Here is a 12861-nt window from a genome sequence, read left to right as displayed (position 1 = left end):
CTGATCTCTCCTGCCCTCTTCTGCTCGAGGTGTGGTATCTTTCCTGTTGAAATAGATTAGAGCAGTGCTTTTCAAACCTCTCCTCGGGACCCCCAGACATCTCACAATGTTGTTTTAGCCCTGAACTAACTCAAATGATTGACAGGCAGGGCCTAGTGAAAGTTTAGACACCCCTTGCACAGTCTTCACATTTTGCTGTCTTAGTATTAAATGTAAAAAGGGATTTCATTCGATTTTTTTCCTACAGTTCTACACAACCTACTCCACATTTTGAAAGTGAAAGAAAAATTATAGAAAATGTTCTAATTGATAAAAAATGAAGATGTTTTGATTGCGTATGTCTTCACACCCCAAAGTGAATACTTGTTGGGCAACTTCGGCAGGTAATTACAGCTGTTAATCATTTTGAATAAGATTCTACAAACTTTGCACAACTCTTAAAGCAACATGCTCAGAAAATGTGGTTGTGAATCATTGATGGCCAGCAATATTCAAACCTTGTCTCTGAGTTCCTGAATGACTCAACCATTCAGAAACACTCAACACATATTACTCAACACAGCAGCTTTGGCATTAAAACCTCTTGAGCATACAATCCCGATAACGGGATTGGTTGGACATTAAAATGTTGTGTAATTGTCCCGTTGAAAAATAAAAACTCCATCCCAGGGTTAGATTTTAGGGAGGTTTTCCTCCAACTGTTTACCCGGGGTTTGCTCATTTTTATTTTGATCCTGACAAACTCCCCAGCTCCTGCCAGTGACAAGCATACCCATAATATGATGCTGCCACCATTCAAAATACAGAGGGTTTCACTCTGTGTAGTGTTGTGTTGGATTTGACACAAACCTGTAGTTTTTCATTTAGGCTAAAGTTGATTTATTTATTTGTGTTGTCTTGCAGTATTACTTAACAGCCTTTTTGCAAACACAATGGATGATCTGGAGTGGATATTTTAACACAGGCTTCCTTCTTTTCACTTTGTCATACAAGCCAGTAATGGGGAGTGAAAGTAATGTTGTTGATCCTGTGTATTTTCAAGTATATACAAAATACAATAGCAGACCTACAGTAGTAGACCTACAGTAATATACCTACAGTAGTAGACCTACAGTAGTAGACCTACCGTAGTAGACCTACAGCAGTAGACCTACAGTAATATACCTACACTAGTAGACCTACAGTAGTAGACCTACAGTAGTAGACCAACCGTAGTAGACTTACAGTAGTAGGGCTACAGTAGTAGACTTACAGTAGTAGGGCTACAGTAGTAGACCTACCGTAGTAGACTTACAGTAATAGACTTACAGTAGCAAACCTGAGCAGTAGACTTACAGTAGTAGACCTACAGTAGTAGACCTACAGTAGTAGACTTACAGTAGTAGACTTACAGTAGTAAACCTAGAGTAGAAGACTTACATTAGTAGGGCTACAGTAGTAGACCTACAGTAGTAGACTTACAGTAGTAGGGCTACAGTAGTAGACCTACAGTAGTAGACTTACAGTAGTAGACCTACCGTAGTAGACTTACAGTAGTAGACCTACCGTAGTAGACTTACAGTAGTAGACTTACAGTAGTAGACCTACAGTAGTAGACTTACAGTAATATACCTACAGTAGTAGACCTACAGTAGTAGACTTACAGTAGTAGACTTACAATAATATACCTACAGTAGTAGACATACAGTAGTGGACCTACAGTAGTAGACCTACAGTAGTAGACTTACAGTAGTGGACTTACAGTAGTAGACCTACAGTAGACCTACAGTAGTAGACCTACAGTAGTACACCTACCATAGTAGACTTACAGTAGTAGACTTACAGTAGTAGACTTACAGCAGCAGACCTGAGTAGTAGACCTACAGTAGTAGACCTACAGTAATATACCTACAGTAGTAGACTTACAATAGTGGACTTACAGTAGTAGACCTACAGTAATATACCTCAAGTAGTAGACCTACAGTAGTAGACTTACAGTAGTAGACTTACAGTAGTAGACCTACAGTGATATACCTACCGTAATAGACTTACAGTAGTAGACCTACAGTAATATACCTACAGTAGTAGACCTACAAAAGTAGACTTTCAGTAGTAGGGCTACAGTATTAAACCTACAGTAGTAGACTTACAGTAGTAGACTTACAGTAGTAGACCTACCGTAGTAGACTTACAGTAGTAGACCTACCGTAGTAGACTTACAGTAGTAGACTTACAGTAGTAGACCTACAGTAGTAGACTTACAGTAATATACCTCAAGTAGTAGACCTACAGTAGTAGACTTACAGTAGTAGACTTACAGTAGTAGACCTACAGTGATATACCTACCGTAATAGACTTACAGTAGTAGACCTACAGTAATATACCTACAGTAGTAGACCTACAAAAGTAGACTTTCAGTAGTAGGGCTACAGTATTAAACCTACAGTAGTAGACTTACAGTAGTAGACCTACAGTAATATACCTACAGTAGTAGACTTACAGTAGTAGACTTACAGTAGTAGACCTACAGTAGTAGACTTACAGTAGTAGACTTACAGTAGTAAACCTAGAGTAATATACCTACATTAATATACCTACAGTAGTAGACTTACAGTAGTAGACCTACAGTAATATACCTACAGTAGTAGACCTACAGTAACATTCCTACAGTAGTAGACTTACAGTAGTAGACTTACAGTGGTAGACCTACAGTAATATACCTTCAGTAGTAGACCTACAGTAGTAGACTTACAGTAGTAGAGCTACACTAGTAGACCAACTGTAGTAGACTTACAGTAGTAGGGCTACAGTAGTAGACTTACAGTAGTAGGGCTACAGTAGTAGACCTACCATAGTAGACTTACAGTAATAGACTTACAGTAGCAGACCTGAGCAGTAGACTTACAGTAGTAGACCTACAGTAGTAGACTTACAGTGGTAGACTTACAGTAGTAAACCTAGAGTAGTAGACTTACATTAGTAGGGCTACAGTAGTAGACTTACAGTAGTAGACTTACAGTAGTAGACCTACAGTAATATACCTACAGTAGTAGACTTACAGTAGTAGACATACAGTAGTAAACCTAGAGTAGTAGACTTACATTAGTAGGGCTACAGTAATAGACCTACAGTAGTAGACTTACAGTAGTAGACCTGCCGTAGTAGACTTACAGTAGTAGACCTACAGTAGTAGACTTACAGTAATATACCTACAGTAGTAGACCTACAGTAGTAGACCTACAGTAGTAGACTTACAGTAGTAGATCTACCGTAGTAGACTTACAGTAGTAGATCTACCGTAGTAGATCTACCGTAGTAGACTTACAGTAATACACCTACAGTAGTAGACCTACAGTAGTAGATTTACAGTAGTAGACCTACAGTAATAGACCTACGGTAGTAGACCTACAGTAGTAGACTTACAGTAGTAGACTTACAGTAATATACCTACAGTAGTAGACATACAGTAGTGGACTTACAGTAGTAGACCTACAGTAGTAGACCTACAGTAGTAGACTTACAGTAGTGGACTTACAGTAGTAGACCTACAGTAGACCTACAGTAGTAGACCTACAGTAGTACACCTACCATAGTAGACTTACAGTAGCAGACCTGAGTAGTAGACCTACAGTAGTAGACCTACAGTAATATACCTACAGTAGTAGACTTACAATAGTGGACTTACAGTAGTAGACCTACAGTAATATACCTAAAGTAGTAGACCTACAGTAGTAGACTTACAGTAGTAGACTTACAGTAGTAGACCTACAGTGATATACCTACCGTAATAGACTTACAGTAGTAGACCTACAGTAATATACCTACAGTAGTAGACCTACAAAAGTAGACTTTCAGTAGTAGGGCTACAGTATTAAACCTACAGTAGTAGACTTACAGTAGTAGACCTACAGTAATATACCTACAGTAGTAGACCTACAGTAATATTCCTACAGTAGTAGACTTACAGTAGTAGACTTACAGTGGTAGACCTACAGTAATATACCTTCAGTAGTAGACCTACAGTAGTAGACTTACAGTAGTAGAGCTACAGCAGTATACCTACAGACACATAAAAGCCTCGTTATAAACTGGGTGGTTCGAGCCCTGAATGCTAATTGGCTGACCGGTATGACAAAACATTTATTTTTACTGCTCTAATTACATTGGTTACAAGTCTATAATAGCAATACGACACCTCGGGGTTTGTGATATATAGCCAATATACCATGGCTAAAGACTTTGTCCTGGCACCCCACTTTCAGCCACCAGAGAGCTGTAGTGGTCAACAAACATTCCTCACAGAGAGATCTGAGTCTCTCACTTTCAGTTTCTAAATGACTTGCAGCTCTCTGTATCTTCGTCCTTATAATACCATGTAATATTTATTGTCCAAAAAATCTTATCCTTATCTTGTACTGTCACTGCCTTGAACAACTAAATTCAGTCCCTACACACCTGATTCCACTTATCAAAGGACTCCTTTGTCTCCCCAGGACCAGGCTTGAAAAAACACTGAGCTAAAGTAAAGACAACCATTGCATTTACAGTAGGGCAGAACTCTGGACCCAATCTAGTAGCTGTGTAAGATATCTTTGTAACACGGAACATATTATATGGGAAGGGCAGGCTTTTTCCAAACAATAAATAAAATATGGCCCCCAGTTGATGGCCCTAGTTATGATTAAGAAAGGTTATGGTCATGTTAAATGTTCATGAAGAAGTCAGGGCTCTACAGTCTAGACACATACAAGCTTCAGTAGCACCCTCAGTAGATCATTCAGCCACCAGAGAGCTGTAGTTGTCCAACAACATTCCTTGCAGAGATCTGAGTTTCACACTGTTTCTAACTGAAAAAACATTCCTTTGCAGAGATCTGATTATTTCATACTTTCATTTTCTAACTGACTTGCAGTTCCCTCTATCTAATACCAATCTTATCCTTATCTTGTACTGTCACTGCCCTGGAAAAAAACATGTCTAAGTGGGTCAGTCACCGGTATGCAATTTAACAACTAAAGCATTCTACTTCAAGAGGGAGTAACTCACTTTATGTTCATAATGTGTAGATAAAATAATACATTATTTTACAGGCGAGAACAATGTCTTGTTACCAACTTACTTGTCCATCCCTTCCCTAGCCCCTATCTCCTAGCCCCTATCTCCTAGCCCCTAGCCAGAGTCTCTAACCTGTCCCCCTAAATCCTTTACCCTAAGTATATTTTCTAACCTGCCCCCAAAACCATAACCTCTAACCAGAGTTCTTAACCTGTCCCCTAAACCCTAGACCCTAAGTAGAGTTCCTAACCTGTCCTCTAAACCCTAGACCCTAAGTAGAGTTCCTAAACTTTCCTCTAAACCCTAGTCCCCAGAGTCTCTAACCTGCCCCATCCCTTCCCTAGCCCCATCCCTTCCCTAGCCCCATCCCTTACCTATACCTAGCCCCATCCCTTACCTATACCTAGCCCCATCCCTTACCTAGCCCCATCCCTTACCTAGCCCCATCCCTTACCTAGCCCCATCCCTTACCTATACCTAGCCCCATCCCTTACCTATGCCTAGCCCCATCCCTTACCTAGCCCCATCCCTTACCTAGCCCCATCCCTTACCTAGCCCCATCCCTTACCTATACCTAGCCCCATCCCTTACCTATACCTAGCCCCATCCCTTACCTAGCCCCATCCCTTCCCTAGCCTCATCCCTTACCTAACCTCATCCCTTCCCTAGCCCCATCCCTTACCTATACCTAGCCCCATCCCTTACCTATACCTAGCCCCATCCCTTACCTAGCCCCATCCCTTACCTAGCCCCATCCCTTACCTATACCTAGCCCCATCCCTTACCTAGCCCCATCCCTTACCTAGCCCCATCCCTTACCTATACCTAGCCCCATCCCTTACCTATACCTAGCCCCATCCCTTACCTATACCTAGCCCCATCCCTTACCTAGCCCCATCCCTTACCTATACCTAGCCCCATCCCTTACCTAGCCCCATCCCTTACCTATACCTAGCCCCATCCCTTACCTAGCCCCATCCCTTACCTATGCCTAGCCCCATCCCTTCCCTAGCCCCATCCCTTACCTATACCTAGCCCCATCCCTTCCCTAGCCCCATCCCTTCCCTAGCCCCATCCCTTCCTTATCCCCATCCCTTCCCTAGCCCCATCCCTTCCCTAGCCCCCATCCTTCCCTAGCCCCACCCCTTACCTATACCTAGCCCCATCCCTTCCCTAGCCCCACCCCTTACCTATACCTAGCCCCATCCCTTCCCTAGCCCCATCCCTTACCTATACCTAGCCCCATCCCTTCCCTAGCCCCACCCTTACCTATACCTAGCCCCATCCCTTCCCTAGCCCCATCCCTTACCTATACCTAGCCCCATCCCTTACCTATACCTAGCCCCATCCCTTCCCTAGCCCCATCCCTTACCTATACCTAGCCCCATCCCTTACCTATACCTAGCCCCATCCCTTACCTATACCTAGCCCCATCCCTTACCTATACCTAGCCCCATCCCTTCCCTAGCCCCATCCCTTCCTTATCCCCATCCCTTCCCTAGCCCCACCCCTTCCCTAGCCTCCATCCCTTCCATCCCTTCCCTAGCCCCTAGCACCATCTTTTACCTAGCCCCATCCCTTCTCTAGCCCCATCCCTTCTCTAGCCCCCATCTCCTCCCTAGCTCCCATCTCCTCCCTAGCCCCATCTCCTCCCTAGCCCCATCTCCTCCCTAGCCCCATCTCCTCCCTAGCCCCCTCCCATCCCTTCCCTAGCCCCCTTCCCCAGCCCCTAAACAGCATATCGAACCTGTCCTCATCCCTCCTTAGGTCTGGATGAGGTGGAGAGCATCTACATCTTTATTGATAATGAGATCATTGAGTATGACGGTGAGCTGGCCGCTGACACCCTGGTGGAGTTCCTATACGACGTGAGTAACTGTTATAACATTATATAGTAATTTAGTAGTCGTGCCACCTCATTTTGGTTACAGTCATTTGGTTGTAACTTAACTTAAGTGTGCTTTTATTACTGTGTAAACACTCTTGAAAGTGTAAAAAATATAAGGCCAGTGAAATCTTCCTCTAACTTCTAAAATCTTCTCTCCACATCTCTTCTCCCTCACGCAATCTTTCTGCAGGTGATTGAGGACCCCGTGGAGATAATTGATAATGAGCGTGAGCTGAAGGGCTTCCACAACATTGACGAGGACATCAAGCTGGTCGGCTACTTCAAGAGTGAAAAATCCCCCCGTAAGTACAGCCAACAAACTCTGTGGGAAAGACCAGAGAAATCATGACTGAAATTGCTAGCCTAGTCCCAGATGTGTTAGTGCTGTCTTGCCAACTCCTATGGTCATTGTCACTGAATTGGCACAAACAGATCTGGGATCAGGGTAATGGGTTGCTAGTCACAACGCCTATTTCTGTGAACCACATGCAGGTATTCTATGCCTGAATTCTGACAATTTCCTCAGTCAAGTATGTCATTGAGAATATCACGTTAGGTTAATGTTATTTTTCACTTTTACAGACTTCATTGAGTATGACGATGCTGCCGAGGAGTTCCATCCATTCATCAAATTCTTCGCCACCTTTGACCCTAAGGTACGGAACCACAGAGGGTAAAATTAGAGTTGGCTGTATTCTAAACTCCATTCTGGAATAATTCCATTGTCCCCAATGCAGACCAACTGTCTATACACTGTACCATTTTTAGTAGTCTTAACTAAAAGATAAGTTACTGCGCTACCTTGAAGTGTTAAGTCAACTCAGGAAATCAAGTTTAGTCCACAAAACATAATATTAGTTACATTGCAAATACTTTAATTCAAAATGTTAACTCATCTTTTTATGTTGAAACAACAGATTTCTGTTAGCCTAATTGATGTTCTATGTCCATATTCAGATTGCCAAGAAGCTGAATATGAAGTTGAACGAGGTTGACTTCTACGAGCCCTTCATGGAGGAACCAGTGACCATCCCAGGAAAGCCGTACACTGAGGCTGAGCTTGTAGACTACATTGAGGAGCATGACAGGTGAGTTAGGGCCTGGAGTTCAGCTGACCTACAATGCAAAGCCAGAAGGCCTATACTGTGTTAGGTAGACAAAGTGTGGTTCAAACTACATTACTTCTTTTTCCAAGCCACTGTGCTCTTGCTTCAGCCTTTCCTTGCTTGCTCTTTTGGGTCTAGGCCGTTTTACTGTGAATGCACTCTATGACTGCCGATGTAAAAAGGGCTTGATAATCTAAATGTGATTGATTGATATCATTCTCATTCCAGGCCCACTCTGAGGAAGCTCGAGCCCCACAGCATGTACGAGACCTGGGTAAGATTTATTCACTCACTATTGAAACATCTAGAAACGGGAACTATCCAGTGGGAATATTTCTCATGGAGACGTACAGTAGGCCTGAGTCGCATTCTTTCTTTCTTCCTTTAGGAAGATGACATTGATGGAGAGCACATTGTTGCCTTCGCTGAGGAAGATGACCCTGGTATTGTACAGTGCACTAGTCCAAAGCAACGTTTTACTTTTTCACAAATCTGATCATAAAAAAATAGAAAAGTTACATAATAAAAATACAATTGCCTTCCAATGTGGGGGCGTAGAAGGGGCTAAAAGACAGTATCTAACCTTTGACCTTTCCAAGACGGTTTTGAGTTCCTGGAGATCCTGAAAGAGGTGGCCCGTGAAAACACTGACAACCCCGACCTCAGCATCATCTGGATCGACCCCGATGACTTCCCCCTGGTAAGAACAGGCTGAAGATATGTGTACAGTGCATTTGGAAAGTATTCAGACCCCTTGACTTTTTCCAAATTTTGTTACGTTCCAGCCGTATTTAAAATGGATTACATTTTTTTGATCAATCTACACACAATACCCCATAATGACAAAGCAAAAACAGCTTTTAGAAATGTTTGCAAATTAAAATAAATACATCGAAATAACTTATTTACATAAGTATTCATAACGAAATGGATCTCAGCTGCATCCTGTTTCCATTGATCGTCTTTGAGATGTTTCTACAACTTGATTGGAGTCCACCCGTGTTAAATTCAATTGATTGGACAGAATTTGGAAAGGCACACACCTATCTATATAAGGTCCCATGGTTGACAGTGCATGTCAGCACAAAAACCAAGCCATGAGACAAAAGGAATTGTCCATAGAGCTCCGAAACAGGATTGTGTCAAGACACAGATTTTGGGAAGGGTACCAAAAAATCTCTGCAGCATTGAAGATCCCCAAGAACACAGTGGCCTCCCTCATTCTTAAATGGAAGAAGTTTGGAACTGTCACGTTCTGACCTTAGAAAGCTGTTATTTTCTATGGTAGAGTAGGTCAGGGCGTGACAGGGGGGTTTTCTAGTTTAGTTTTTCTATGTTGTCAGGTTCTAGTTTTGTATTTCTATGTTGGGTTTTGTTTGGGATGATCTCCAATTAGAGGCAGCTGGTCCTCGTTGTCTCTAATTGGAGATCATACTTAAGTAGGGTTTTTTTTCACCTGGGTTTGTGGGAGATTGTATTTGAGTACGTGTATGTTAACTCTGCGTCACGGTTTGTTGTTTTTTGTTATTCAGTTTATTTTATATGTATTGCATAGTTTCACAGTGTAAATAAAATGTGGAATGACACACACGCTGCACTATGGTCCACTCCTCCTTTCGACAACCGTGACAGGAACCACCAAGACACTTCCTATAGCTGGCTCCCCGGCCAAATTGAGCAATCGGGAGAGAAGGGCCTTGGTCAGGGAGGTGAACAAGAACCCGATGGTCACTCTGGCAGAGCTCCAGAGTTCATCTATGGAGATGGGACAACCTTCCAGAAGGACAAGCATCTCTGCAGCACTCCCCCAATCAGGCCTTTAAGGTAGAGTGGCCGGACGGAAGGTAATCCACAGTAAAAGACACATGACAGCCCACTTGGAGTTTGCCAAAAGGTACCTAAAGGACTTTCAGACCATGGGAAACAAGATTCTCTGGTCTGATGAAACCAAGATTCAACCCGTTGGCCTGAATGCCAAGCATCACGTCTGGAGCAAACCTGGCACCATCCCTACAGTGAAGCATGGCGGTGGGAACATCATGCTGTGGGGATGTTTTTCAGCGGCAGGGACTGGTAGACTAGTCAGGATCGAGGGAAAGATGAACAGAGCAAAGTACAGAGAGATCCTTGATGAAAACCTGCTCCAGAGCACAAAGCACCTCAGACTGAGGCAAAGCTTCACCTTCCAACAGGATAACAACCCTAGGCACACAGCCAAGACAACACAGGAGTGGCTTTGGGACAAGTCTCTGAATGACCTTGAGAGGCCCAGCCAGAGCCCGAACTTAAACCCGATCGAACATCTCTGGAGAGACCTGAAAATAGCTGTGAGGCGACACTCCCTATCCAACCTGACAGAGCTTGAGAGGATCTGCAGAGAAAAATGCGAGAAACTCCCCAAATACAGGTGTGCCAAGCTTGTAGCGTCGGCCGGTTGTGAACACGGCCGGTTGTGACACAGCCTGGGAACGAACCAGGGTCTGTAGTGACGCCTCTAGCACTGCAATGCAGTGCCTTAGACCACTGCGCCACTCTGGAGGCATACCCAAGAATACTCAAGGCTGTAATCGCTGCCAAAGGTGCTTCAACAAAGTACTGAGTAAAGGGTCTGAATACTTATGTAAATACGATATTTCTGTGTGTTTTTTATATACGTTTAAAAAAATCTCTAAAAACCTGTTTTTGCTTTGTCATTATGTGGTATTGTGTGTAGATTGAGGGGAAAAAACTATTTAATACATTTTAGAATGAGGCTGTAATGTAACAAAATGTGAAAAAGTCATGGGGTCTGAATAGTTTCTGAATGCGCTGCATGTGTTTGAGACTGACTAAATTGGAGTTGGACAGTGCAGAATCACTGAATCCTGCAATCACCTTGTAATCCCAAATAACTACTCATTATATGATCAAGGTGATTAATTCTGCACCTGTATGTGTATCGACTAGTCTAACAAGTGAATATTAGAAATGTCCAACAGATGCACTAAGGACTTGAAAAGCAGAACTTTAAATTGTGATTACCGAGACTCAGATTAAGCCTAGATATAGTATTTTTCTTTTTTCTCTCTCTCTCTATTTCCCCACTCTCTAACCCCCTCTCTCTTTTTAGCTTGTGCCCTACTGGGAGAAGACCTTCGGCATTGACCTCGGTTCCCCTCAGATCGGTGTTGTGGATGTGGAAGATGTAAGTCTGATCTTCCCACCTACTTTGTCTCCGTCGTGTCCTTTGTATCATCCTCTTATCTCTTCTATCCATCCATCCATCTTCTCTGAGAACCTCAGGTTTTTGATGGTCTACTCTCACTGTCTTCTCATCCAAGCCTCTCTTGAATCTCAGTGTCTTCTGTCTTGTGCCGACTTAGTCTCCATCTTGTTTCGTGACCATCAAATCGAGATCTCACTGTGTGTGTGTTCCCTCATAGGCCGACAGTGTGTGGATGGAGATGGATGATGATGAGGACATGCCCACTGCTGATGAGCTTGAGGACTGGATCGAGGATGTGCTCTCCGGAAAGATCGATCCAGATGATGATGATGATGATGATGATGATGATGATGATGACGACGACGACGACGACGACGACGATGATGACGACGACGATGACGATGATGACGACGATGATGACGACGATGATGATGATGAAGATGACGACGACGACGATGATGATGACGAATAAAAGCTTACTTGCCATCCTTGGGTTGGCTCGGCTTTAGCCAACAGTGGCCGAAAGCTGGCACCAATCATCAGTTTCCTAACATCTCGTCAAACACATGTTGTGTCCCTTCCTGTTTGCTTCCTGTATCTCTTTCTCAAAGCCCTGATCAGATAGTCCGGTGATATGCCCAAAGGGCAACACCTAAATCAAATTGACTCACACGAGGTTGGTGGCACCTTAATTGGGGAGGACGGGCTCGTGGTAATTGCTGGAGCGGATTAGGTGGAACAGTATCAAATACATCAAACACATGGTTTGATGCCATTCCTTTCGCTCTGTTCCAGCCGTTATTATGAGCCACCCACCCCTCAGCAGCCTCCACTGATTTCATTGGGTAAGAAAATACATGGAAGCAGGGGGAAATTTTTGTCTTTGAAAAGAAAATGGGTTGCGGCTCAAATGTAAGATCAGTGTTCCTTGTTCAGTATAAAACGTTTGTCTCTCTCTTCATGGGGTTATAACTGTGAGTGTATGTGAGGACAAATCTGAGGAAAACTAGCATGTTTGACCTAGTTTTATCTCGTTTTGCACAATCAGGGATGCTCCCTTTCCCCTATCTCATTTGTTCCATTTTTCTGTACTCTGTAACATCTACATGTTTTCTACTGGTAAAGAGAAGAAACATTGTACTATATTGTACTATATTGTGTTATTTTTTTAAAGAGAAGGATACTTAACCTCACTGAAATGTCTTAAGAAAAGTCTTAAGAAAAGCAGTTTCAAAGAATGATTATGCAGATCTTGGAATTCACAAAAAGACAAAAGAATTTGATTGTTTCTGGTCCGATATTGGAAAAAAATAGAAAAAAACGTTTAAAAATGTAATATTGTTGTTTGTCATAATTTCTATATGAATGTGGAAGTGTCTTTGTGTGTGTGTGTGTGTGACACGACACCATTTTTACAAACTAAAGCTACATAATTGTGAAACCTATCAGAACCAGTACATATTTTGACAATGGTGAAGCTTTACACATCAAATATAATCTAATTCAAGACTCTTGAGAATGTCAGAGACAAGACTGCATCAACCTTCATGGTTCTGCAAAACTAAAAGGTGCAAAATTCTCACAGGATCAAACATTTCGTAAATCTGTCTCAGAGAGTATTTTACTGC

At 42.8% G+C, this 12861-nt stretch overlaps 1 protein-coding gene across 2 annotated transcripts in view; it reads left to right on the top strand.

Moving 5' to 3' along the window:
• LOC115194556 (calsequestrin-1) overlaps positions 1-12569 on the top strand; it is a 31711-nt gene extending 19142 nt beyond the window's left edge. For both annotated transcript variants that reach the window (XM_029754344.1, XM_029754345.1), the window contains 9 exons: positions 6802-6902; positions 7113-7224; positions 7505-7578; positions 7880-8010; positions 8257-8302; positions 8417-8471; positions 8628-8728; positions 11138-11212; positions 11451-12569. In XM_029754344.1, coding sequence (XP_029610204.1) covers positions 6802-6902; positions 7113-7224; positions 7505-7578; positions 7880-8010; positions 8257-8302; positions 8417-8471; positions 8628-8728; positions 11138-11212; positions 11451-11705 — 950 coding nt within the window. In that variant the 3' untranslated portion in view covers positions 11706-12569. The remainder of the gene's footprint in view (positions 1-6801; positions 6903-7112; positions 7225-7504; positions 7579-7879; positions 8011-8256; positions 8303-8416; positions 8472-8627; positions 8729-11137; positions 11213-11450) is intronic.
• Positions 12570-12861: the final 292 nt, after the last annotated feature.

Source organism: Salmo trutta, chromosome 5 (assembly GCF_901001165.1).
Source record: "Salmo trutta chromosome 5, fSalTru1.1, whole genome shotgun sequence".
In the NCBI taxonomy this organism is placed as follows: Eukaryota; Metazoa; Chordata; class Actinopteri; order Salmoniformes; family Salmonidae; genus Salmo; species Salmo trutta.
This window is presented reverse-complemented; position numbering and strand designations above follow the sequence as displayed.